This window comes from Anomaloglossus baeobatrachus, chromosome 4 (genome assembly GCF_048569485.1).
Source record: "Anomaloglossus baeobatrachus isolate aAnoBae1 chromosome 4, aAnoBae1.hap1, whole genome shotgun sequence".
In the NCBI taxonomy this organism is placed as follows: Eukaryota; Metazoa; Chordata; class Amphibia; order Anura; family Aromobatidae; genus Anomaloglossus; species Anomaloglossus baeobatrachus.
Genome location: NC_134356.1, coordinates 416,991,394 through 417,019,342, shown reverse-complemented (window position 1 = coordinate 417,019,342; position 27,949 = coordinate 416,991,394). Strand labels below are relative to the sequence as shown.

Sequence of the window (27,949 nt, the reverse complement as noted above, 5' to 3'; positions counted from 1 at the left end):
CCTCCTTCTTGCTTTGGTACTAAAACTGAGGAATCCGTACTCCTACGGGAGGGTGTATAGCCAGAAGGGGAGGGGCCTTACACTTTTAAGTGTAGTACTTTGTGCGGCCTCCGGAGGCAGTAGCTATACACCCAATTGTCTGGGTCTCCCAATTGGAGCTAGAAGAAAAGGAATTTACGGTAAGTAAACAAAATTCCCTTCTTTCCTTCTTTATCCTCCCCGGGGCAAGAACTGTACACGCACATTACTCACACAGGCTTTAAACATATCCATAGAATCTTCATTGGCTTCTATTTGGCAATGTAATGAAATCTAATGAAGCATAAGCCTTTTTTCTTTTTTGATGATTGATTGTTTACAATCATTAAAAATGTCTAATATGGCATCACATAGGACAATAGGTTTCTGTTTAGGGAATCTTGGAACTACACTGTGACTTTGCACCACACAGAACTGGTATAGTGCTAGTACAGCCATGTACGTGTTCCGGTGAAATGGAAGCAATAATGTGTATATTAAGTTTCCCTACTGTCGTACAGAAAATCTGCTGCATCACACCTATTCTTTTGTATTGTAGGTTTCCTGGACTCAAGCATTACGAACAATAGTGAAGAACTGTTATAAGCAGCATGGTAGGGAAGATCTGTTATATGCATTTGAGGATCAGCAAACACAACAGGTGGCAACTGCACATGGTATCGCTCACTTTGTGCCCTCACAGACTGTGGTACAGACTATCAGCAACCCGGATGGCACAGTATCCCTAATTCAGGTTTGCTTATCAGCATATTAGCTTATATACAGTTGGGCTGACAAGTCATAGACAAAATATGGGCTGAAGTAATAAAGAGAAAAAGCAAATTTGCCATCTAACAAGCACAAGTGAATATTTTTTTAAATGGCCTCAAAATTTGTGCAACTTTCCTTGCCCAGAGGGATTTTCCGCACTAAATGAAGTCTCATCTTGTGCAACGTTTTTAAAGGGAACCTGTCACCAGAATGTTCGCTATTAAACTAAAAGAATCCCCTTCTGCAGCTCATGGGCTGCGTTCTATAAAGGTTCATCTTGCTACTGGCCCTCCTTTCAGACCTAAATAACAACTTTATAAAATATTACCTTTTGCTTTGGTAATGAGGTTTGCTGGCCAAGGGGGCGGGCTGTATTTCGTCTGTTATCCCCCCTCCTGCCGCTGTTCGCCGTCCCCCAGTGTTCATTTACATAGATGAGGCCGCCGCCCTCATATTCCGCAGTGCTCCTGAAGTCTTGCGCATGCGCAGTGGCACTTTCGCGGGACTGAGCACTGTTTTCAAATCGCGAGTGCCAGAGATGTTATTGTCAAGGCGCGAGATTATGGGCGGGTACTTGAATGGTGATGATATTCACAGTGCCACCCATAATCTCGCTCCTGCGCAATAACATCACCGGCGCTCGCGATTTGAAAACAGTGCTCAGTCTCGCGCGGCGGCCTCTATGTAAATGAACACTAGGGGACGGCGAACAGCGGCAGGAGGAGGGATAACAGACGAAATACAGCCCACCCTCGTAGCCAGCAAACCTCATTACCATAGTAAAAGGTAATATTTTATAAAGTTGTTATTTAGGTCAGAAACGGGGGCCAGTAACAAGATGAACCTTTCTAGAATGCAGCCCATAAACTGCAGAAGGGGATTATTTTTAGTTTATTAGCGAAAATTTTGGTGACAGGTTCACTTTAAAATGTTGCAAACATGATTATTAATATTTATACTTTGTGCCACTTTGATGAATTTGCCGCAATGAACGTCAGCGAATTCAACCAGGCAAAAAATGGAAATGATGACTGTGAAGTCAGTGTTGTGAGAAAAGATTCAGCATATCCGTGATTGACTGCGGTCTCTATATGCACACTTATATAAAGAAAGCTGTCAGTCACTGATAGGACAGCCCACTGGCTTTATAACACGTTGGCTGCAGATTAGACTGCTTTTTCAAGATGACTAATTTCCTTTAACCTTTTGCTTATGGCTGTTCTTGTGGGGGACTATTTTTGAGAAACTTTTTTTATTGTATTTGGAGACACCTTTCCTAATGTTTTTAGGGATTATTTTTCTATTGTCAGTCTTTATTTGTTAAGCAAATGTAAAATCCTGATTTATCTTAATTCAATAAACATCCTAAAATAATATAGTTTTCTTTCCTTTTATGATATGATTGAAAACTGGGGTTACTTAACGTTCCTTACTTAAAGGGCAGGGTGAGACGGCCGAGTGGTCAGAGTGTGACCCAGCAAAATAACGGATTGCGCTCAAACAAGTGTTATCAATGTTAGCTGCTCACTTGTCACATTTTTTTTTCCATGGACAGTGTCTGTGTAAAACACTTCTGCATTTCAGAATTTAATCCGATATTCAGATCACACTCGGCCATTCAAGTCAATGAGTGCATAAGCTGACATTTGAGTGCAGTCCAATTACCGCACACTGACAAAATGGCGAAGCTGGAGAAATTTTGTTCTCCATCTTCTCCTCAGTGTGCTCAATTCTCTCATCCCAGAGAACAGGATTACACACACTATTGTGAAGCTGATGAAACTCTGACCAGTGTTTAAGTGGCCTATTTCTCTTGGATGAGATCTATGGCCATCTGCCCCTGCCCAAACTGTAGGTCCACTTTAGGAAAAACATTGACTTTCCATTCTGTGAAGGACTTTTCTTTCTTGATGCACCAGTTGACTGTGCTACAGCAAGAACATAAAGGCTTTCTAAGTATGTGCACACGTTAAAGGGGTGTTTTTAAAATCTTAAATTGCTTTAATTAGACAGCATGAAAATAAGCAAATTTGCATTTGAGTAGTTTTTTTCTATCTGCGGGCATTCTCCTGCATTGAGAAATTGTATCTATTGTAGTGTGCAGCTCGTTTCCATGGAGCCCAGCTTTTTCCTGACCAAGAGTACATCAATAGTTCCGTTCCAGGAGAGGAGTTAACATCCCAGACATGTTTCTCCAGCCCATTGATTTCTATAGAGCAGTTAGCTGCTCAAGTCCCTGCCATCTTCTAAACAGAAATGCAGTTATAAATCACCAGCCGGGCAGCCTATAGAGCCAGTCTGCTAATCTATATTGGAGCTATTGACTGTAGTTAATATTACCACACTTCTGTGCAGTGTAATAAATCTTCAGTGCTTATTTAGGTTGCACTATGCACCTGGCAAGACCAGGTTCTTCTGCGCTCCTATGTTGTTGGATGCTTATAATTGGTCAGTGTCATACATGAGGCAGAAGGACACCCCCCCAATCAAAACGACCTAATAGCACCTACTTGGTCTTAACAAAAGTTAACGCATAAGGTACCAAATATTTGATATATCTGCAACAGAGAGGCACAATTTAAAGAAAAACTTATTCTGCTCTGCAGCCTTTATTATATCATGTGTCCAGTTCAACATGAAACGGACTAGAAAGTGTAGAATATGCTCTGACCTTAGTCCTAGTAAAGTCTTATCAGGGTTCCTTTGTGCAAAGGAGAAATTCTGAACACGTCCGGCCATTAATGGCACCTAATAACCATTTTCATTTTTACAGGTCGGCACAGGGGCTACTGTTGCCACACTTGCAGATGCCTCAGAGCTGCCAACTACTGTTACCGTTGCACAAGTCAATTATTCCACGGTCAGTGATGGAGAGGTAAGATAATTTACACAGCAAAGAATGCCTATACACTTGAGATAAGCATGTGTATGGGCCTTCAGCTACACCCCTGTGCCAATATGACATGTTGGGGTTCAGACATGTTAGAATTCCACAAGCTTAGTGCTTTGTACCTAGTAATTTTAGAAAGATTAGTGATTCTTTTGAAATGCAAGGGTTTATTCCCATTTTCACTTTATAGCCTATCCTCAGAAGAAGTTAGTTTGTTGACCATTCTGAAATTCCCCCAATAAGGCTGCTTTCACACTACGTTTTTTTTAACATGCGTCCTGAACGGTTTTTCTTTTTCGCTCCTAATTGGGAGACCCAGACAGTGGGTGTATAGCTACTGCCCTCTGGAGGCCGCACAAAGAACTACACTTAAAAGTGTAAGGCCCCTCCCCTTCTGGCTATACACCCTCCCGTAGGAGTACAGATTCCTCAGTTTTAGCTTTGTGCGCAAGGAGGTCAGACACGCACGCATAGCTCCATTGTTTTTAGTCAGCAGCAGCTGCTGACTATGTCGGATGGAAGAAAAGAGGACACATATAGTGTCCCCAGCATGCTCCCTTCTCACCCCACTGTATGTCGGAGGTGTTTGTAAGGTTGAGGTACCCATTGCGGGTACGGCGGCAGTAGCCCACATGCTGATTCCTTCCCCATCCCTTTTTACAGGGCTCTGGGTGAAGTGGGATTTACCGGTCTCCAGGCACTGAGACCGTGCTCCATCTACAGCCCCTGGAGAAGATGCTGGATGGAGCGGAGTACATCAGGGACATGGCCCTGCATCCTCAAGGTACTCTGTGTCCCCGTGCAGGCGCTCACACCGCAGCTTGCTGGGTGTTGTAGTGCGCCGGGGGACATCAGCGCTACGGCGCTTGTGCCAGGCCTCATTCAGCTTCGCTGAAGCAGGCACACTAGTGGGAAACGGTCGCGCCGGCCGCTGGGACTGCGGCGCGGCTGGCACTTGTGGTGCGCCGGGGACTTCAGCGCGGCCCGCGCTTTTACGGCGGCCGCGCTGATAACTCGAGTCCCCGGCTTTTGCGGCCTGCTTCCGTTCGTTCCCGCCCCCGGACCTGCCAGTCAGGAGAGGGGCGGGACGCTGGCCACGTCTAGGAACGATCATGCCGGCCGCTGGGACTGCGGCGCGGCTGACACTTGTGGTGCGCCGGGGACTTCAGCGCGGCCCGCGCTTTTACGGCGGCCGCGCTGATAACTCGAGTCCCCGGCTTTTGCGGCCTGCTTCCGTTCGTTCCCGCCCCCAGACCTGCCAGTCAGGAGAGGGGCGGGACGCTGGCCAGTGCATCAGCGCTGAGGGCTGGAGTCGTTTTTACATACTCCAGCCCTCACAATCGGCACAGAGGGGACACTGTTCCCGCACTTTTGTTTGGGAACTCCCACGGACCGCCCCTCTCCACAGACGCCGGCAGCCATTCCTGCTGACACGCTGAGCTGCAGAGGGGAGCCGGGGAGACCCAGACAGGGAATCTGCAGCCTCTTACCCGCTATTCAGCGGGCGGTAAGCCCCCTCTTGTGCCAGTATTATTCTTAGTATTTTGTTTATACAAATACTTTGTATTGCATAGCGCTGGGCGCCCTTTGGCTATAGACTCTCTCACATTGCAGAGAGCCAGCAACATGTCGTCCGTAAAACGCAAGGGTGCCAAGGCACAGACATTATATGCTTCCTGCACCGCTTGTGGGACTTTTCTACCAGCAGGCTCCACGGACCCCCATTGTGTGCAGTGCTCGGCCCCTGCGGCGCTTGCACAGTCGGGACCTCTGCTGGACGTGACCCAGGGTGTACCACCTGTGAATGCTGTCCAGGTGACAGGAACTGAGTTTGCAGCTTTTGCTGACAGAATGGCTCTCACTATGTCACAAATTCTGGACACATTGCGAGCTAGGCCTGTACTTCAGGCCACGGACACTGTGCAATCATTGCCCCCTGGTCCCCCTCAGCTCCAAGCTCCGGGACGGGCATACACACCTCAGGGTGAAGACTCTGACTCGGACGATGGCCCCGGGCAGCCTAAGCGGGCTCGCTATGACGGGCCTTCACATTCATCTCAATGGTCAGAATCCCAGCGAGATGAATCTATGGGTGATGAGGCGGACGTAACTGATCAGGATTCTGATCCTGGGACCGCACTCAATCTAGATACACCAGATGGTGACGCCATAGTTAATGATCTTATATTTAACATCAATAAGATGTTAAATATTTCCCCACCAGCTCCTCTTGTGGAGGAGTCAGCTTCGCAGCACGAGAGAATCCATTTCAGATACCCTAAGCGTACTTTAAGCACTTTTCTGGACCACGCTGACTTTAGAGACGCAATCCAGAAACCCCACGCTTATCCTGAAAGGCGTTTTCCTAAACGGCTTAAAGATACACGCTATCCTTTTCCCCCTGAGGTGGTCAAGGGTTGGACCCAGTGTCCAAAAGTGGATCCTCCAATTTCCAGGCTTGCAGCTAGATCCTTGGTTGCAGTTGAAGATGGAGCGGCACTTAAAGATGCCACTGACAGGCAGATGGAGCTCTGGCTGAAATCCATCTATGAAGCGATTGGAGCGTCATTAGCGCCTTCTTTTGCGGCCGTATGGGCACTCCAAGCTATCTCAGCCGGGCTTGCGCGAGTTGACTCCGTCACACGTACATGTGCCCCGCAGGTAGCACCATTGACCTCGCAAATGGCGGCATTCGCGTCGTACGCGATTAATGCTGTTCTTGACGCTACAAGCCGCACGGCAGTGGCGTCAGCCAACTCCGTTGTTTTGCGTAGGGCCCTGTGGTTGAGACATTGGAAAGCAGATTCTCATTCCAAGAAGTGCTTAACCAATTTGCCTTTTTCTCGTGACCGATTGTTTGGAGAGCGTTTGGATGAAATCATCAAACACTCCAAGGGTAAGGACTCATCCTTACCGCAACACAGACAAAACAAACCCCAACAAAGGAAGGGTCAGTCTGGTTATCGGTCCTTTCGAGGACCGGGCAGGTCCCAATTCGCCTAGTCAAAAAAGACTCAAAAGGACCAGAGACGCTCAGATTCTTGGAGGTCTCAGTCACGCCCAAAAAGGACAGCCGGAGGAACCGTTGCCAAGACGGCGTCCTCCTGACTTGCGGTCTCCGATTCCCACACCCGCGGTCGGTGGGAGGCTTTCCCACTTTGGCGACATCTGGCTGTCACACGTCAAAGACCGTTGGGTGAGGGATATTCTGTCTCACGGGTACAGGATAGAGTTCAGTTCTCGTCCGCCAACTCGTCTCTTCAGAACTTCTCCACCACCAGACCGAGCCGATGCTCTGTTGCAGGCGGTGGCCGCTCTAAAGGCGGAAGGAGTGGTGACCTCCGTCCCGCTTCAGGAACAAGGTCATGGTTTTTACTCCAATCTGTTTGTGGTCCCAAAAAAGGACGGATCGTATCGGCCCGTCCTGGATCTAAAGTTGCTCAACAGACACGTAAAAGTCAGGAGGTTCCGGATGGAATCCCTACGCTCCGTCATAGCCTCAATGTCTCAAGGAGATTTTCTAGCATCAATAGATATCAAGGATGCGTATCTCCACGTGCCGATCGCACCAGAGCATCAGCGTTTCCTACGCTTCGTCATACACGACGAACACCTACAGTTCGTAGCGTTACCTTTCGGTCTGGCAACAGCCCCCCGGGTCTTCACCAAGGTCATGGCAGCAGTAGTAGCTGTTCTGCACTCGCAGGGTCACTCGGTCATCCCGTATCTAGACGACCTGCTTATAAAGGCACCCTCTCAAGAGGCATGCCAACACAGTCTGAAGGTGGCACTAGACACTCTCCAGAGTTTCGGGTGGATTATCAACTTTCCAAAGTCTCATCTAACCCCGACCCAATCTCTGACTTATCTTGGCATGGAGTTTCATACTCTCTCAGCGATAGTGAAGCTTCCACTGGACAAGCAGTGCTCGCTACGGACTGGAGTGCAATCTCTCCTTCAGAGCCAGTCGCACTCACTGAGGCGCCTCATGCATTTCCTAGGAAAGATGGTAGCAGCAATGGAGGCAGTCCCGTTCGCGCAGTTTCATCTGCGCCCTCTACAATGGGACATTCTACGCCAATGGGACGGGAAATCGACGTCCCTCGACAGGACTGTCTCCCTCTCTCAGACTGCCAAGGACTCTCTCCGTTGGTGGCTTCTCCCCACCTCATTGTCACAGGGAAAGTCGTTCCTTCCCCCGTCCTGGGCAGTGGTCACGACGGATGCGAGCCTATCAGGGTGGGGAGCGGTGTATCTCCACCACAGGGCTCAGGGGATGTGGACTCTGGAAGAGTCCACCCTGCAGATCAATGTTCTGGAAATCAGAGCAATCTATCTTGCCCTGCGAGCCTTCCAACAATGGCTGGAAGGCAAGCAGATTCGGATTCAGTCGGACAATTCTACGGCGGTGGCTTACATCAACCACCAAGGGGGAACACGCAGTCGCCAAGCTTTTCAAGAAGTCCAACGGATTTTGACGTGGGTGGAAAGCAGAGCGTCCACCATATCCGCAGTTCACATCCCAGGCGTGGAAAACTGGGAAGCAGACTTTCTCAGTCGCCAGGGCATGGACGCAGGAGAATGGTCACTTCACCCGGACGTGTTTCAGCAGATCTGTTGCCGCTGGGGGACGCCGGACGTCGATCTGATGGCGTCACGGCACAACAACAAGGTCCCAGTTTTCATGGCACGGTCTCACGATCACCGAGCACTGGCGGCAGACGCCTTGGTTCAGGATTGGTCGCAATTCCGACTCCCCTATGTGTTCCCACCTCTAGCATTGTTACCCAGAGTTCTCCGGAAAATCAGGTCCGACTGCCATCGAGCCATACTCGTCGCTCCAGATTGGCCAAGAAGGTCGTGGTACCCGGATCTGTGGCATCTCACGGTAGGCCAACCGTGGACACTACCAGACCGTCCAGATTTGCTGTCTCAAGGGCCGTTTTTCCATCTGAATTCTGCGGCCCTGAACCTGACTGTGTGGCCATTGAGTCCTGGATCCTAGCGGCCTCAGGTTTATCTCAGGAGGTTGTTGCCACAATGAGACAGGCTAGAAAACCATCCTCAGCTAAGATCTATCACAGAACGTGGAAGATATTCTTAGCGTGGTGCTTGGCTCAAGGGTTTTCTCCCTGGCCATTTGCATTGCCAATTTTTCTTTCCTTCCTGCAGTCTGGGTTGGAAAAAGGTTTGTCGCTTAGCTCTCTTAAGGGTCAAGTCTCCGCGCTATCCGTATTCTTTCAGAAGCGCTTGGCACAGCTTTCTAAAGTACGCACGTTTCTCCAAGGAGTTTGTCATATCGTTCCTCCTTACAGACGGCCATTGGAACCCTGGGATCTGAACAAGGTTCTCATTGCTCTCCAGAAACCGCCTTTCGAGCCTTTGAAAGAGGTTCCCCTTTCTCGGCTTTCACAAAAGGTAGTTTTTCTTGTGGCGGTCACGTCTCTTCGAAGAGTGTCCGAGCTAGCGGCGTTATCTTGCAAATCTCCCTTCCTGGTGTTTCACCAAGACAAGGTAGTACTGCGTCCAATTCCAGAGTTTTCTCCCAAGGTGGTTTCTTCCTTTCATCTCAATCAGGATATCACCTTACCATCTTTGTGTCCGCATCCAGTTCACCAATTTGAAAAGGGTTTACATCTGTTGGACCTGGTGAGAGCACTCAGGATTTACATTTCTCGCACGGCGGCTCTACGCCGTTCGGATGCGCTCTTTGTCCTAGTCGCTGGTCAGCATAAGGGATCGCAAGCTTCCAAATCCACCCTGGCGCGGTGGATCAAGGAACCAATTCTTCACACATACCGTTCTGCTGGGCTTCCGATTCCATCTGGACTGAAGGCCCATTCTACCAGAGCCGTGGGTGCGTCCTGGGCATTACGGCATCAGGCTACGGCTCAGCAAGTGTGCCAGGCGGCTACCTGGTCGAGTCTGCACACGTTTACCAAACACTATCAAGTGCATACCTACGCTTCGGCAGATGCCAGCCTAGGTAGACAGGTCCTTCAGGCGGCGGTGGCCCACCTGTAGGAAGAGGCTGTCTGACAGCCCGTTCATGTGGTATCTTTTTACCCACCCAGGGACTGCTTTTGGACGTCCCACTGTCTGGGTCTCCCAATTAGGAGCGAAAAAGAAGAAGGGAATTTTGTTTACTTACCGTAAATTCCTTTTCTTCTAGCTCCAATTGGGAGACCCAGCACCCGCCCTATTTGTTCTTAGGGTTTCGTTTTTTCGGGTGCACATGTTGTTCATGTTGTTTCTTAAGTTCTCCGATCGTGTTATCGGATTGAATTTGTTTTTGAAACTGTTATTGGCTTTCCTCCTTCTTGCTTTGGTACTAAAACTGAGGAATCTGTACTCCTACGGGAGGGTGTATAGCCAGAAGGGGAGGGGCCTTACACTTTTAAGTGTAGTTCTTTGTGCGGCCTCCAGAGGGCAGTAGCTATACACCCACTGTCTGGGTCTCCCAATTGGAGCTAGAAGAAAAGGAATTTACGGTAAGTAAACAAAATTCCCTTCTTTAACGCAAAAACGGATCCAGTGCAAATGCGTTTTCATTTCAATGCATTTGCAATGGACTCGCGTCAACATGCGTTCACCTGCGTTTGCGTGCGTTATAGTGAGGATCCCGCGACATGCAGTTTTTTAACTTTTTTTTTTTTTTTTTTTTTACAAGTAGCGTTTTTGAGCTGCGTCCAAATACTGCAAATTGCTGGATCCTGACTATACTGCACGCAAACGTATGTGAACGCTGGCATGCTGATAGACAGGATCCTGCTTGCTCTACTGAGCATACCCAGAAACCAGCCTGGCGTGATCAGTCCCTTTCTCCCCCTCCCTCTCTCCCCTGCCTGAGAGCTGCAGAGGCTCGTAACCAAGGTAAACATCGGGTAACTTGCTTGGATACCCGATGTTTACCTTGGTTAAGTGTGCAGGGAGCCCGGCTCCTAGCAGCTGCAGACGCTCGTAACCAAGGTAAATATCGGGTATCCAAGCAAGTTACCCGATGTTTACTTTGGTTACGAGCTCCACAGTTGTCAGATGCCAGCTCCCAGTCTCACGTTCAGTTCCCCTCACTCCCGATCACATGACTCCAATGCCCGCCCATAAACTTTAAGTGACTGGATCCTGCAAAATAACACATGCGTTTTTCTCTGCAAAAACAGGATCCGCTTTTGCAGCAAAAAAAACGTTCATGACGCATGCTAAAAAAAAGTAGTGTAAAAGCAGCCTAACTTCTAGTTTCTGTTTCTATCACTGAGTTTTATTTATTTAATAAAAGTAAATTTTCACCATTAAATTAGTCATTTAGTTCAGCAAAACACTTCCCTCAGCTACAAATTTTCATTGCCTAAACTTTACATCAGCCGGCAACTTTAAGGACTGGTGATTTATTCAGTTCCTATTACTATTCCTGTTTAGTGATCATTATGTCATGGAAAGAATGTGTATATTTTATCCCAGTGATCATGTGCCTGGAAGGAACTTAAAAATGCTGTAGGCCATATTCCGTCTAAGTTATGTATGATATCACAATTCTGTGATAACTCTTTCTTCTCTGATTGTATACTTAAAAGCTTATTTCTGATGTATTTCATACAAAAATAACAGAAGCATACTGCATTGTAGCATGCTGCATCAGATGGCATAGTTAAGGAGCGGTTCTTCACTGTAAGCAATGCTGTACATACAAGCTCTGTAAAGTATGTTGCTGTACAACAGCACACCGGACATAAGAATATGAAAGCTAGTAACGTCATGTTAAGCTTTTTGGTTGCCCACAGGTGGAGCAGAACTGGGCAACACTTCAAGGGGGAGAGATGACCATTCAAACTACTCAAGCTTCTGAAGCCACTCAAGCCGTAGCGTCTCTCGCTGAGGCTGCTGTTGCGGCATCCCATGATATGGCACCAGGAGCCACGGTGACCATGGCTCTTAATAGGTATATTACAAATCTGAGGTGTATTTCACGTTTTTAGCTTGCTAACTAGTATATGGATCAATATCTCCAAATGTTTTAGTTTAGTCCCTTCAGTCATAAAGCTCATATATTGTCATTTGGTTAATGTTTGCGTTTTTTTAATCATTTAACATGGTTTTTTTTAACAAAAAAAAGCCCCAGCACAAAAAGCAACCTACTGAAATGGGAAAATGTACCATGCAGTGCTAGAACAGCAGGGGGCGCTCTTACAGAAGGGAGAGGGACTGCTGAATTTTGCTAAACCGTGAAGGGTAGAAAAAATGTCACTATTGCAAATCATGATCAAATTGCATTATTATATATTTTGTTTTCTATTAACCCTTATCACAAAATGAAATACACTACAATTCAAAAGTTTAGGGTTACTTAGATATATCCTTATTTTTGAAAGGGAAGCACATTTTTTTTCAGTGAAGCGAACATTAAATTAAACAGAAATACACTCTATACATTGTTAATGTGGTAAATGACTATTCTAGCTGCAAACGTTTGGCTTTTAATGCAATATCTACATGGGTGTATAGAGGCCCATTTCCAACAACCACCACTCCAGTGTTCAATAGTACATTGTGTTTGCTAACTGTGTTAGAAGGCTAATGGATGTTTAGAAATACCTTGAAAACCCTTGTGCAAGTATGTTAGCACAGCTGAAAAAAGTTTTGCTGATTAGAGAAGCTATAAAACTGACCTTTGAGCTAGTTGAGAATCTGGAGCATTACATTTGTTGGTTCCATTAAGCTCTCAAAATGGCCAGAAAAAGAAAACTTTCATGTGAAACTCGACAGTATTTTTGTTCTTAGAAATTAAGGATATTCCATGCGAGAAATTGCCAAAAAACTGAAGATTTCCTACAATGATATCTACTACTCCCTTCAGAGGAGAGCACAAACAGGCTCTATCCAGAGTAGAAAGAAAAGTCTGAGGCTCCGCTGCACAACTGAGCAACAAGACAAGTACATTAGAGTATCTAGTTTGAGAAAATGTCCTCAACTGGCAGCTTCATTAAATAGTACCCACAAAATGCCAGTGTCTCCGGGATCCTGGCCTTCAGGGCAGAGTGGCAAAGAAAAAGTTATATCTGAGACTGGCTAAAAAAAGGAAAAGATTAATATGGGCAAAAGAACACAAACATTGGACAGAGGAAAATTGAAAAAAAGTGTTATGGACAGACTAATCGAAGTTTGAGGTGTTTGGATCATACAGAAGAACATTTGTGAGACGCAGAACAACTGAAAAGATGCTGGAAGAGTGCCTGATGCCATCTGTCAAGCATGGTGGAGGTAATGTGATGGTCTGGGGTTGCTTTGGTGCTGGTAAAGTGGGAGATTTTTACAATGTAAAAGGGATTTTGAATAAGGAAGGCAATCACTCCATTTTGCAACGCCATACCCTGTGGACAGTGCTTGACTGGAGCCATTTTCATTCTACAACAGGTGAATGACCCAAAGCACACCTCCAAATTATGCATGAACGATTTAGGGAAGAAGCAGGCAGCTGGTATTCTATCTGTAATGGAGTGGCCAGCCCAGTCACCAGATCTCAACCCTATTGAGCTGTTGTGGGAGCAGCTTGACCGTATGGTACGCAAAAAGTGCCCATCAAGCCAATCCAACTTGTGGGAGGGCGTCTGGAAGCATGGGGTGAAATATCTCCAGATTACCACAGCAAATTAACAGCTAGAATGCCAAAGGTCTGCAAAGCTGGAATTGCTGCAAAGGAGCATTCTGTGCCAAAAGCAAACTTTGAAGGAGAAAATTATTATTTCAAGTAAAAATCATTATTTCTTTGTCGCTCCATTGGGAGACCCAGACAATTGGGTGTATAGGCTATGCCTCCGGAGGCCGCACAAAGTATTACACTAAAAGTGTAAAGCCCCTCCCCTTCTGCCTATACACCCCTCGTGCTCCCACGGGCTCCTCAGTTTTTTTGCTTTGTGCGAAGGAGGCAGACATGCACGCACAGCTCCACAGATTGGTCAGCAGCAGCTGCTGACTATATCGGATGGAAGAAAAGTGGGCCCATATAGGGCCCCCAGCATGCTCCCTTCTCACCCCACTCTTGTCGGCGGTGTGGTTAAGGTTGAGGTATCCATTGCGGGTACGGAGGCTGGAGCCCACATGCTGTTTTCCTTCCCCATCCCCCTCAGGGCTCTGGGTGAAGTGGGATCCTATTGGTCTCCAGGCACTGAGACCGTGCTTCATCCACAACTCCTGTGGAGCCTGCTGGATAGGAGCCGGGTATCGTTCAGGGACATGGCCCTGCTACTTGGAGGTACTCTGTATCCCTGTGGGGACAGCGCACAGCAACACTCCAGCTTTGCTGGGTGTGCTAGTGCACCGGGGACCGCGGCGCTGACCGGGTTAATATGTGCCATTACACACTCAGCGTTGCTGAGTGTGTTTATGTATAGGGACTGCCGCACTGACCGCCGCTGCCACGGAAACACAGCGGCGCGGCTGGGACTTGTAGTGCGCCGGGGACTTCCACGCCGGCCGCGCTTTTACGGCGGCCGCGTTTATTACTAGAGTCCCCGGCTTTTTGCGGCCTAGTTTCTTTTCTTCCCACCCCCAGCCCTGACAGGCAGGGGAAGGGCGGGACGCTGCACAGAACGAGCAGCACTGAGGGCCGGAGCATGCTTTGCATACTCCACCCCCCTCACTGTGCACAGTGCGGGCACCAGTTCCCGAACTCTCTGGGTCACGCCCACGGCTCCCTCCTCTCCTCAGGACGCCGGCAGCCATTCCTGTCAGCTCCTCGGACGCTGCAGAGGGGGACAAAGTCTGGGAGACCCAGGCAGGGACTCTGGTGGCCTCACAACCGCTTTAAGCGGGTGGTAAGCAGCACCTGTGGTGCTAGCCCCATTGTGCAGTAGTGTAACATTATATGTTTATGGTATATATATTTTACACTGTATGGTGCACAGTTGATTCTGGCTATATACCCTATCAGGGAAGATAATAGCATGGCGCCCACGAAAGGCAGGGGTGCCAAAACACAGGCTTTTTATGCTGCCTGCGCCGCATGTACGACCCCGCTACCGGCAGGTTCCACTGACCCTCATTGTGTGCACTGTTCGGCCCCTGTGGCACTTACTCAGCCAGAGCCTCTGCTAAGAGGGGCCCAGGGGGAGCCACCTGCTGACATTGTCCAGGTGACGGGGACGGAGTTTGCAAAACTCTCTGAGACTATGGCTAAGATACTAGAAGCCTTGCAGTCCAGGCCGGTATCTCAGCACAGGGACTCTGTTGAATCTTTGTTCCCTGGCCCACCTCAGTTGGACCAACAATGTCCTCCCGGGGTATCTCATGGGTCCCAGGCTGAGGGTTCTGACACAGACCCCAGCCCCAGACCGACTAAGCGAGCTCGCTTAGAATTTCCCTCGACATCATCATATTGTGCAGGGTCTCAGAGGGGGGAATCTCTGGTTGATGAAGCGGAGACAGTTGATCAGGATTCTGATCCTGAGGCCGCTCTCAATCTTGATACTCCTGACGGGGACGCCATAGTGAACGATCTTATTGCGTCCATCAATCTAATGCTGGATATTTCTCCCTCAGCTCCTCCGGCGGAGGAGTCGGCTTCTCAGCAGGAGAAATTCCGTTTCAGGTTTCCCAAGCGTACACCGAGTATGTTTCTGGACCACTCTGATTTCAGAGAGGCAGTCCAGAATCACCATGCTTGTCCAGATAAGCGTTTTTCTAAGCGTCTTAAGGATACACGTTATCCCTTTCCCCCTGACGTGGTCAAAAGTTGGGCTCAGTGTCCCAAAGTGGATCCTCCAATCTCCAGACTGGCAGCTAGATCCATACTTGCAGTGGAAGATGGGGCTTCACTCACAGATGCCACTGACAGGCAGATGGAGCTCTGGTTGAAATCCATCTATGAAGCTATCGGCGCTTCTTTTGCCCCAGCATTCGCAGCCGTATGGGCGCTACAAGCTATCTCAGCAGGTCAAGCGCAAATTGACGCAGCCACACGCACGTCCGCGCCACAGGTGGCGTCCATAACCACTCAGACGTCGGCATTTGCGTCTTACGCTATTAATGCTGTCCTGGACTCTGCGAGCCGTACGGCGGTTGCAGCCGCCAATTCGGTGGTACTACGCAGGGCCTTGTGGCTACGGGAATGGAAGGCAGATTCTGCTTCCAAAAAGCGCTAAACTAGTTTGCCAATTTCTGGCGACCGATTGTTTGGCGAGCGTTTGGATGAAATCATCAAACAATCCAAGGGAAAGGATACATCCTTACCCCAGCCCAAACCGAACATACCCCAACAGAGGAGGGGGCAGTCGAGGTTTCGGTCCTTTCGGGGCGCGGGCAGGTCCCAATTCTCCTCGTCCAAAAGGCCTCAGAAAGATCAAAGGAACTCTGATGCATGGCGGTCTAAGTCACGTCCTAAAAAGACCACCGGAGGTGCCGCTACCAAAGCGGCTTCCTCATGACTTTCGGCCTCCTCACTCCGCATCCTCGGTCGGTGGCAGGCTCTCCCGCTTTTGCGACACCTGGCTGCCACGGGTAAAAAGACCGTTGGGTGAGAGACCTTCTGTCTCACGGTTACAAGATAGAGTTCACCTCTCGTCCCCCGACTCGATTCTTCAGGTCATCCCTGCCTCCCGAGCGAGCCGAGGCTCTTCTGCAGGCGCTGGGCACTCTGAAGGCAGAAGGAGTGGTGGTCCCTGTTCCTCTTCAGCAACAGGGCCACGGTTTTTACTCCAACTTGTTTGCGGTCCCAAAGAAGGACGGGTCTTTCCGTCCTGTCCTGGACCTGAAACTTCTCCACAAACACGTAAAGACCAGGCGGTTCCGGATGGAATCCCTCCGCTCCGTCATCGCCTCAATGTCCCAAGGAGATTTCCTTGCATCGATCGATATCAAAGATGCTTATCTCCACATACCGATTGCTCCAGAGCACCAGCGCTTCTTGCGCTTCGCCATAGAAAACGAACACCTGCAGTTCGTGGCACTGCCGTTCGGCCTGGCAACAGCCCCACGGGTTTTCACCAAGGTTATGGCTACTGTAGTAGCGGTCCTCCACTCTCAGGGTCACTCGGTGATCCCGTACTTGGACGATCTGTTGATCAAGGCACCCTCTCAAGAGGCATGCCAACACAGCCTCGACGCTACCCTGGAGACTCTCCAGAGTTTCGGGTGGATCATCAATTTTCCAAAGTCAAATCTGACACCGGCCCAATCGCTGACATACCTTGGCATGGAGTTTCATACCCTCTCAGCGATAGTGAAGCTTCCGCTGATCAAGCAGCGGTCACTACAGAAAGGGGTACAATCTCTCCTTCAAGGCCAGTCACACCCCTTGAGGCGCCTCATGCACTTCCTGGGGAAGATGGTGGCAGCAATGGAGGCAGTCCCTTTCGCCCAGTTTCACCTGCGTCCTCTTCAATGGGACATCCTACGCAAATGGGACAGGAAGCCGACGTCCCTCGACAGGAACGTCTCCCTCTCTCAGGCGACCAAAGCTTCCCCTCGGTGGTGGCTTCTTCCCACTTCATTATCGAAGGGGAAATCCTTCCTACCCCCATCCTGGGAGGTGGTCACGACGGATGCGAGTCTGTCAGGGTGGGGAGCGGTTTTTCTCCACCACAGGGCTCAGGGTACGTGGACCCAGCAAGAGTCCTCGCTTCAGATCAATGTTCTGGAAATACGGGCAGTGTATCTTGCCCTGAAAGCATTCCAGCAGTGGCTGGAAGGCAAGCAGATCCGAATTCAGTCGGACAATTCCACAGCGGTGGCATACATCAACCACCAAGGCGGCACACGCAGTCGGCAAGCCTTCCAGGAAGTCCGGCGGATTTTGATGTGGGTGGAAGCCACGGCCTCCACCATCTCTGCAGTTCACATGCCAGGCGTGGAAAACTGGGAAGCAGATTATCTCAGTCGCCAGGGCATGGACGCAGGGGAATGGTCCCTTCACCCGGACGTGTTTCAGGAGATCTGTTGCCGCTGGGGGGTGCCGGACGTCGACCTCATGGCGTCCTGGCACAACAACAAGGTACCGACGTTCATGGCACGGTCTCAAGATCCCAGAGCTCTGGCGGCAGACGCCTTAGTTCAGGGTTGGTCGCAGTTTCAGCTCCCTTATGTGTTTCCTCCGTTGGCACTGTTGCCCAGAGTGTTACGCAAGATTAGGGCCGACTGCCGCCGCGTCATCCTCGTCGCTCCAGACTGGCCGAGGCGGTCGTGGTACCCGGATCTGGGGCATCTCACGGTCGGCCAACCGTGGGCACTACCAGACCGACCAGACTTGCTATCTCAAGCGCCGTTTTTCCATCTGAATTCTGCGGCCCTCAACCTGACTGTGTGGCCATTGAGTCCTGGATCCTAGCGTCTTCAGGGTTATCTCAAGACGTCATTGACACTATGAGACAGGCTAGGAAACCAACGTCCGCCAAGATCTACCACAGGACGTGGAAAATATTCCTGTCGTGGTGCTCTGCTCAGGGTTTTTCTCCCTGGCCTTTTGCCTTGCCCACTTTTCTGTCCTTCCTTCAATCTGGACTGGAAAAGGGTTTGTCGCTCGGCTCCCTTAAGGGACAAGTCTCAGCGCTCTCTGTGTTTTTCCAGAAGCGCCTAGCCAGACTTCCACAGGTACGCACGTTCCTGTAGGGGGTTTGTCACATCGTTCCTCCTTACAAGCGGCCGTTAGAACCCTGGGATCTGAACAGGGTGCTGATGGTTCTTCAGAAACCACCATTCGAGCCAATGAGAGATATTTCTCTCTCACGCCTTTCGCAGAAAGTGGTTTTTCTAGTAGCAGTCACTTCACTTCGGAGAGTGTCTGAGCTAGCAGCGCTGTCATGCAAAGCCCCTTTCGTGGTGTTTCACCAGGACAAGGTGGTTCTGCGTGCGGTTCAGGAATTTCTCCCTAAAGTGGTTTCCCCCTTTCATCTCAATCAGGATATCTCCTTACCTTCTTTTTGTCCTCATCCGGTTCACCAATGTGAAAAGGATTTGCACTTGTTAGATCTGGTGAGAGCACTCAGGCTCTGCATTTCTCGGACGGCGCCCCTGCGCCGCTCGGATGCACTCTTTGTCCTTGTCGCTGGCCAGCGTAAAGGGTCACAGGCTTCCAAATCAACCCTGGCTCGGTGGATCAAGGAACCAATTCTCGAAGCTTACCGTTCTGCTGGGCTTCCGGTTCCCTCAGGGCTGAAGGCCCATTCTACCAGAGCCGTGGGCGCGTCCTGGGCTTTGAGGCACCAGGCTACGGCTCAGCAGGTGTGTCAGGCAGCTACCTGGTCGAGCCTGCACACTTTCACGAAACACTATCAGGTGCATACCTATGCTTCGGCGGATGCCAGCCTAGGTAGACGAGTCCTTCAGGCGGCGGTTGCCCACCTGTAGGAAGGGGCCGTTTTACGGCTCTATCACGAGGTATTATTTTACCCACCCAGGGACTGCTTTTGGACGTCCCAATTGTCTGGGTCTCCCAATGGAGCGACAAAGAAGAAGGGAATTTTGTTTACTTACCGTAAATTCCTTTTCTTCTAGCTCCAATTGGGAGACCCAGCACCCGCCCCTGTTTTTTTGTGTGTACACATGTTGTTCATGTTGAATGGTTTCAGTTCTCCAATATTCCTTCGGATTGAATTTACTTTAAACCAGTTTATAATTCTTTTCCTCCTTCTTGCTTTTGCACCAAAACTGAGGAGCCCGTGGGAGCACGGGGGGTGTATAGGCAGAAGGGGAGGGGCTTTACACTTTTAGTGTAATACTTTGTGCGGCCTCCGGAGGCATAGCCTATACACCCAATTGTCTGGGTCTCCCAATTGGAGCTAGAAGAAAAGGAATTTACGGTAAGTAAACAAAATTCCCTTCTTCTAACCTAGTCAATGTCTGGACTATATTTTCTATTTATTATGCAACTCATTTGATAAATAAGTGTGTTTTTTCATGGAAAAGACACAATTGTCTGTGCGACCCTAAAATTTTGAACTGTAGTGTATGTCGGCGCTGGGATCATAGTGTGTGGAGAGGGCACTATCACTTAGTCCGCTCTACACATTATAGAAAACATTACATCGACAGCATCAAAACGCGATCTCAGAACATCAATGGGAGCTAGGCCCCTTCTATGGAGGCACCCATCACTTGTCACCTTGGGTGCTCCTGTAATGATCAGCCACAGCTGAGCTTCATAGGAGACATCCTTTTTCAATTTAACTTGTGGTATCTCGGGTTTAGTATAAGCAGTCAGACAATTGCTGGTTCAAGTACCCTGAAATCACACTTCTTTTATTTTATTGGAGAGAAAAAAAAAAAAAATGTATATATAAAAATGTGGCATTGCTGCTTCCATAAGTCTGTTTTATCCAGATATAAAATTAAAGGTAAAAAAAGGTCAGAATTGTTGTTTTCAGTCTACCTAAAAGAACACTGAAAAAGACAAATGTAAAAAAACATAACCAAAATAAATATCAATAAAACTCTGCACAATTTTGTGGGTTTAGGAAGAAGGCTGCTCAAACCCAAATTAAATACATAATATGGATATAGAATTTTTTTCTTTTTTTAAACTTTAGAATTGATAGGCATGTTAATGATGTGCAATTGGTTAATAAATGGAAACAACATTTTCCAAACCTTGATTTATTCACTAGCAAGTATGAATTTAGAAATGCATGCGATATAAATCGTTTTCTGATGAACGGTCTGGCATGCTGTATACTTTTGGGCATGCAAATTGTCGATCTGCTGCTTGCAGCTCCCTATACTTTTGCCGACAATGATGTTCCTGATGTGCTCGATGGGAAACCATTTCGGAGATGTAGGCAATGGTAGCACCTTTAGGCTACGCTGGTTGCTCACAGTAGCACCAGCATTATGCGGCCTATTTTGAAAAATTCCCCCTGAGATGCTTTAAAGGAATGCCCATATCACTGGTTCCACAACTATATTAATGTAACCCTGAGATATTCGTGTACCTGGATTGTTCCTATACATTATACCACCATAATCCCAGTGTGACGTTCCACATAAATGTTTACTTGTTCTCTGAACCAATCACCTGCTATCACTGTGTCCAAAACAAAAGCACCACTCAGCACCGAGGAGAATAGACTTTCATTCTAGTCTTCATTGATGTCTCGCTGTACACTATAACCTTTTTTAAGTGCGGTGGTGTAAGGACAATGGACACCAGTAGCTGAACGTCTTTCATAGCCCATTGACGTGCAAACACCTTCTCATGGTTGTGTACACGCTGTTTGATGCCTTAGGCTTGGTCAGAGTTGTCTAATTTCACTTGCAGAGCAGAATGGATCAATCAAGAACCAGTGGTACTGCCAATTCTTCAAAGTGTCTTAGGAGACGATTCAACACAAAAACGCCACACCACATGTTGTTTGTGCCACTGTGAGCAACCTGTGTGGCCTAAACATGCTACCATGGCCTGTCGCGTCCCCAAACTTGTCACACATTGACAACATCTCACATGCAATTGCAATGGCGGCTGCCAGCAGTAGCTTTAGGTGATTTCCATTCCAAGTCCATTTATTGTAGAAGAACATTTATCAGATAAGTATTAATAACATCATTCATAGAAGTGAAAGCGTGTAAGTATGTGTATTTCTGCACCTGGTCTTCATGCTGAATATTTCAAGATGTTTTTGTTTCCATTTTTTCAACATTTCCATATCAGTAACATGTCTATAAATCCTGTGATTTCAATAATTGAATGACTTTTTCTTCTTTGTGTTGCATTTCAATGTGAGGAGTGTATTTCAGCAGAATTCAAGCTGTCCTTAGGTTCATATTCATATATGCACCCACTGTTTTTATGGCTTTTTTTTTTGGTTTTTTTTTTTTTATTAGATGATGTGGGCGCACGCTGGCTCAGTGGTTAGCACTGCAGCCTTGCAGCGCTGAGGTCCTGGGTTCTAGTCCCACCAAGGACAAGATCTGCATGGAGTTTGTATGTTCTCCCCGTGTTTGCGTGGGTTTCCTCCGGATTCTCCGGTTTCCTCCCACACTCAAAAGACATACAGATAGGGGCTCTAGATTGTGAGCCCCAGTGGGGACAGTGTTGCCAACGTATGTAAAGTGCTGTGGAATTAATAGCGCTATATAAATGAATAAAATTATCTCATATGAAGGGAGTAGTGCTTTCCACTGCTTACACTACATAGGATGGATATTTAGGTTGACCTGCAGATAAATTTGTATGCTTATCAATCATCATAGACTTTAATGGTAATTTTGCAACTGCAAAATGAATCAAAGCATATTCTATGGAATCTGGATGTGCATGAAAAAAAACCATCCATAAAATAACATTAGCAGGAATTGAGTTGAAAAAGAAAACACTTTACACATCTCTTGAGATACTGCTGGTACCGTCTCCTTTCAAGAGAACTGCGGTCCCTTGACTACTTTACACCACTGGACTCCCCCAACCCCCCCCCCCTCAAACCCCCCACTTTCCCCGCCACCCTGCTCGGTAGTCTCCTGCATTGTCATCAGATACCATTTCCAATGTGAAGGTTTCCTTTAAGACCTTACTATTGTCTTGGTTGATATCAAGAAAACATACTTTCATGTACAGGTCTTCTGTTGTTATAAGATATATAGCTTTCCAATATGTAGAAGGGCTTATTTAATGGTGTTATTTTTTTTTTTTTATGTTGATTGTCTAATTATAGTGAAGCAGCGGCCCATGCAGTAGCAACATTGGCAGAGGCCACTCTACAAGGAGGAGGACAGATCGTATTGTCAGGGGAGACTGCAGCAGCTGTGGGAGCGTTGACTGGAGTACAGGATGCCAATGGTAGGTGGCTGCTAGATTACGATTTAGGCCTCATCTCCACACGTCCAGTCACTTGTCTTTTTTTTTTTTTCCCCTCAACACCAAAGGGAAAATGAAGACAATAGATCCCATTGTTTGAGATTGTTCACATTCATCCGACATTTTAGTTGTTGTACCAGACCCTTTAATGTGCTGAATCAGAAAATGTTACATGTTGAGTTTTTCAATTAGATCTTTAACTGTAGTAGAAACTGGTGAAAAAGCCTGCTTCCATTTGTACATCAGTTATCATTTACTTTTGGCTCAAAAAAATGATACAAATGGCATTGAATGGAAACTTGGTGTTGATTAGACAGAGCTTAATACATGTTGCTCAGTAGACTTGTGTGTGTGTGTGTGTGTGTGTGTGTGTGTGTGTGTGTGTGTGTTTTGTGTGTGTGTGTGGGCTAAAACAGGGTTTCCTAATGTATTTTATCACGGTTTGGTAAGCACAGTCTGAATGTATTGTATTAAATGTCACTATCCTTTTAGCTGTTGTTATTGTATGTTAGGTGAGTGCATTAAAAAATACTCACCGGTCACCATCTTCTGCCATTTCCAGCGCCACTCTGGTCCTCTCCTGGATCACATGACCACAGTTGTGACCAGACGGCTCACTCCAGTGTTTGTTCTGTGGATGGGAAGTCACTTCTCCATCTAAGTCTTAGACGTAGGATGAGGCTTTCATTGGCTTAAATTAAGAAGGGAAGTAACTATCCGCAGTGTGAGTCGACAAAGAGCCGTGCTCACAAGATGGAGAAAAGGACCAGAGTGGCACTGGAGACAACAGAAAACCATGACCAGTAAGTATTTTAAGGCATACCCTGTACATATATTACTGATAACTAATAGGGATGATCGAATATCACAAATATTCGGCAATATTCGGCTTCGCGAATATCCGACAAATAGGTCGCCGCTATGTGAATATTCGATGCGCAATGTAAGTCTATAGAAAGCCCGAATAGTTGCTATTCTGCAACTATTCAGGTTTCCCATAAACTTACATTGCGCATCGAATATTCACAAATAGTCAAATAGCGGCGACCTATTCGGCGAATATGGGCGTTGCCAAATATTTGAGGTATTCAATCATCCCTAATAACTAACAAATACTAAAAAAAAAAAACCAGAAAGGCACTTTAAAGTGAAATCCATGGAAATGAGCAGAATAACTGGGGACAACTGTTTTACTGTACCTTCCATAGTAATACCGAAATTATGTTCCAAATTATGCCCTCATATGGTAGCATTTACATGGAGGATAGATATGTTTCATGGTGGGACAGGAGTAAATGATTTCTGGGATGGAAGAGTAGGGGTTGGTAACATATTTGTGTCACAGATTATCTCATGAAATGTTTTTTTCTTTTACACTGGGTAAGCCAATGTCTGAGTTCTGTTTTATTATGGAGTTTACCTTGTCAGTGGCTGGGTATATAAATCAGAAGCAGAACTATAGTGAATGCAGGAGTCCCATCCCCGGGCCTTGGAGCATTAAAAAGTCCAAAGGGTTCCTGTGGCCTATATAGTGAGACAAATACTATTAAAGGGGTTGTCCTAGTAGTGATTTCATGTTTCCCCTAGTTTAACTAATAAAGCCTATACTCTCCTCCTGTACTGGCACCCTTCCAGCGGTGCTGTGGCGCGCACTCCCAGGGCTCACGTGGTAGTGTGACGTCACGTGAGCCCCACGTCCAATCAGTGCCGTCTTCAGTCTCCCCGCCTTTGGACCAAATGAGCAATCAATAGGAAGTGAGTGCAGCTGCAGTGTTTACTTTGTTGATTAACCAGTTTGGTCCAAAGGTGGTGAAACCGAATGAAGCCATCATTTATTGCATGTGGGGCTAATGTAACGTCACTTGAGCCTCAGCACGATGAGAAGGGCGCCAATACGGGAGGAGAGTATAGGCTTTATTATTTTACCTGGGGGAAACATGGAATCAGAAGGGCTTGTCCAAGTAGTGGACAACCCCTTTAAAACTCTTGATAGTTGTAGGCCCTTTTGGAGATCTTCTATTGAGGCCCATGAGCTTCAAGTTACACCACTGGTATAAATAGTACAAAAATGATGTTGGTGTCTGTATTCCTGCACTTCCTGTTAGAGCATATGGACATCATAGAATGAGCTCCTCGTCTTCACCTTCCTCTGTGAGCGAGAAATCGCAGCTGACCCAACCTTTCCTCGCATTGCACGGATGACCACTGATTTTAATAAGATCCATGTAGCATTACATTGCCTGGCCACACAGTTTTCCTGTAGATAAACCTTTTCTGTTTAACGATTACATTGTCACTTCTTATATTTAATTTTTTTTTTTCTTTTAATTGGATATATATTCCTTTTTTTCCAGGAAGCAAGGATCTGCCAATGCTAATTGTAGGAATATTTTAAAATATTGCTTTGTTTTAAGTCTCAGAGAATGAGATCAGCCCTGCTAACGATTAGTCAGGCTCTGCTCATCAACCCGCACTAAATATAGATCACAAAGCAGATCAGTGCACAGCACACTGTGTCTACGGATAAAATAGAAGCAAGGCCTGGAATACAGGGGCCACCTTTATAACCTATGTTTTAAACCCCCGCACTACCCCCTTTTTTCATCTTTTTTTTTTTCCCTCCGCATCTCTTTAGGCAATTTGTGTATAATGCTTGATATTGGTGATGGAAGACCGCTTAGGCAAATAAGAGTGAAGGTGTGTCTCATTTTGGAATGCTATAAAAATATACTAAACAATTGCATAAATAACATTCTTTCTATATACTCTCTTAATCATCGCATATTATACAGGTAGGGGTGTTCTGATGATAAACCAGGAGGGGGAATCCACATCAGCAGATAGTCTTCATTGCAAAGTATAGTGTACTGATTAATCTGCGGTCCCTGCTGCCGTGTAAGCTTATGTTACTCATCCTGAATGTAGTAGGAACGTCGTTCTTTTTGCCATACCTTTTTAATACGTTTCCCCAGTGCTTGAATTAGGTGTAACATATTGATTTGATACCACAGACTTTACAGTTATAGGAATTTATTCACAACTGGCTCTTTAATTGAAAAATAATCTTGCTTAGCCCCTGCTCTAGTAATTAATCATGTTTTTAATGAGTTTTTTCCTGCTGCTTGTATGAAGCCAACCTACTCCACTGTACAGCGTTTATCATCACTCAACCCCTTCCCAATTCTGGGCACATTAATGAAATTGTGAGTATTGTTTTTACATATGTAATGGGAACATAAAATCTCCATGCAGACGGTACCGCTGGTTAGAGTAAAACCCAGGACCATCATTTAAAAATCACTTCTGAGTTTTCTATGTAACCGCACCCCACCAGACTGTTTTTAAGAAGGGTTAAGACACACTGTGAGAAAATCGGTGCGAGTGGAGTGCGATAAAACATTGCATTCCACTCAGACTAATTCTAGCCTGTGTGTCAGCGCACATGAGTTATTATTTTCTCAGCCCTAATCGGACCAAGAAAACAATCGCAGCATGCTGCGATTGTAATGCGAGACTTTCTCTCGCACCCATTCAAGTGTATGGAGCGAGAGGAAAATCGCACTGCACTTGCGGTACACTGGTGCACTGCGAGTGCAGAGCAAGAATCGTAATAGCCGACTATGCAGAAGAGAGGTAGAAAAATCCCTCCCGCCCCTCCGCAGAGCCGGCCCGCCCCCCGCTGTTGAGGTCTGCTCGCACAGTCGGACCTCAGTCACAGGGATACTAGCATGACACTCGGCTCTGCTGTACTGCCAGCGTGAGCCGAGTGTCATGCGAGGATCGCACTAGTGCCCCGTGTAGCCCCAGCCGAACTTCCCAACTTTCAAACATAAGAAAGAGGGGTTCACATACTTCTTATTTTACACTAAGGCCTTATTCAGATGTCCAATGAGTCACGTGCCTGTTCTATCTGTGGACTGCACCCCTCAAGTTCTCCACGGTTATCACAGCTGATGGTAACTGCCCAGCTCTTTTTACACAATTATATTGTATCTCAGCAAAGCAGAGATGTCCTCTCCTACAGTGTATTAGTCCGGTCTTGGCAGGGTCTTTAGTTTCATCATACAGGTGCCCCACAACCCAGGGAACAAAATGGCATGTAATTTGCAAGGGTTACATGATCTATCTGCAGAGAGGTGTGTATGTATAAAATATATACGTACAATTCTCAGTAAAATGAGTACACCCCCTTTGAAAATAACATAAAGGACATAAAACACAGAGCAAGTGTGGAAATGCTCTCTGGCCTTCATTCTGGTCACTCCCGTATGGGCTCTGTTAGGGTAAAGTATATTTTAGATTCTGCCCAAATAGTATGTTGACTTTTTAGGCCTATGGAACAACATAATGGCCACACAGTTTTTTGCAGAATCTATTTGGCTATTAACAATCAGCAAGTAATGATGCCGCTGAGAATTTTAGGAAGCGATGTTGTAGCTTCTTGGAATCTGTGTTTAGGGGCGATTTGCAGCATTAATGATGATGATCATTTATCCTTTATGCGTCTATAATGCTTAGAAAACCTAAATGAAATCAACTGGGTTTTTTAATTTTATTTTTTTAAAGAATCTGGACTTGTAATTGGACCTTTAGGAGGTTGCTGGTAAGTGAAATGTGACTATTGGGAATAAAATACATGCATAAACAACCTAAAAAATAGTTTTCTAGGTTTCCCATAGATTTTGGGCATAAATTATTAACATGGGCTCTGTGTACACTGGAGCCACGCATTGTACAAGAGAGGCCGGCCTGTAAGAGATTCCAGTCTACGGTTGCATTTGTGCCTTACAGTCTTGTTATTCTTTGATGGGTGTGTAGAAGGTCCTGATGGCTTTCCTCCTCCCAACATACCGCAGTGCAGAGGGATGGAGCTGTCCTGATTCCCCTCTCCTCCTCATGACCTTCCCAGCCCCTGACAGCTTGCTATGCTGTAAAGCAGCTCATGTGACTGCAGTAATCCGGAGCCAGTAAACAGCTGTGCGGGAACATAGCAGGATGAATCAAGCCCATTGTTCCGCACTGCAGACCTGTCCCCGGCAGGCGCTCCTCAGCCCCATCATGTACTATTAATATAAATATATATGTATATAACGATATATTTTTATACAGTAACATACACTAAGTGGCGTTTTGGAACATATCTGCTACTACGGTCATCGATATTTCCATCGTAGGCCGACAAATGATACAATGAAGCCATTACCACACCCTCTCCACCCGCACAGTCACCTACTGGAATTTAGTGAACATCTTTTATAATACTGTACAGTACACACTTAGATAGCTGAAGAAATGAAAAGAATTATACTTTATAGATCAATCACCTATTAATTGCTTGATTATCTGCAATGAAATCTTTCAGACCTCCCTTTTATCCAGACCAGACGAGAATTCAGTCCCATCATTTACTATGCATACGACCTATAATCTTTGAAAGGACCACTTGGAAACAGCCATTATGCAGTTAACGGAGCTGTGCAGCTCAATGACTGATCATA

The 27,949-nt window shown here is 46.9% G+C and overlaps 1 protein-coding gene across 3 annotated transcripts in view; it reads left to right on the top strand.

Annotated features, from left to right (window-relative positions):
* NRF1 (nuclear respiratory factor 1) overlaps positions 1-27,949 on the top strand; it is a 109,570-nt gene that overhangs the window by 69,961 nt on the left and 11,660 nt on the right. The window contains exons 7-11 of one of the 3 annotated variants that reach the window (XM_075345360.1): positions 578-772; positions 3,563-3,664; positions 11,458-11,615; positions 22,294-22,433; positions 25,087-25,148. In XM_075345360.1, the coding sequence (XP_075201475.1) occupies positions 578-772; positions 3,563-3,664; positions 11,458-11,615; positions 22,294-22,433; positions 25,087-25,148 (657 nt within the window). The remainder of the gene's footprint in view (positions 1-577; positions 773-3,562; positions 3,665-11,457; positions 11,616-22,293; positions 22,434-25,086; positions 25,149-27,949) is intronic. The other 2 variants (XM_075345359.1, XM_075345357.1) reach the window with 2 other exon arrangements.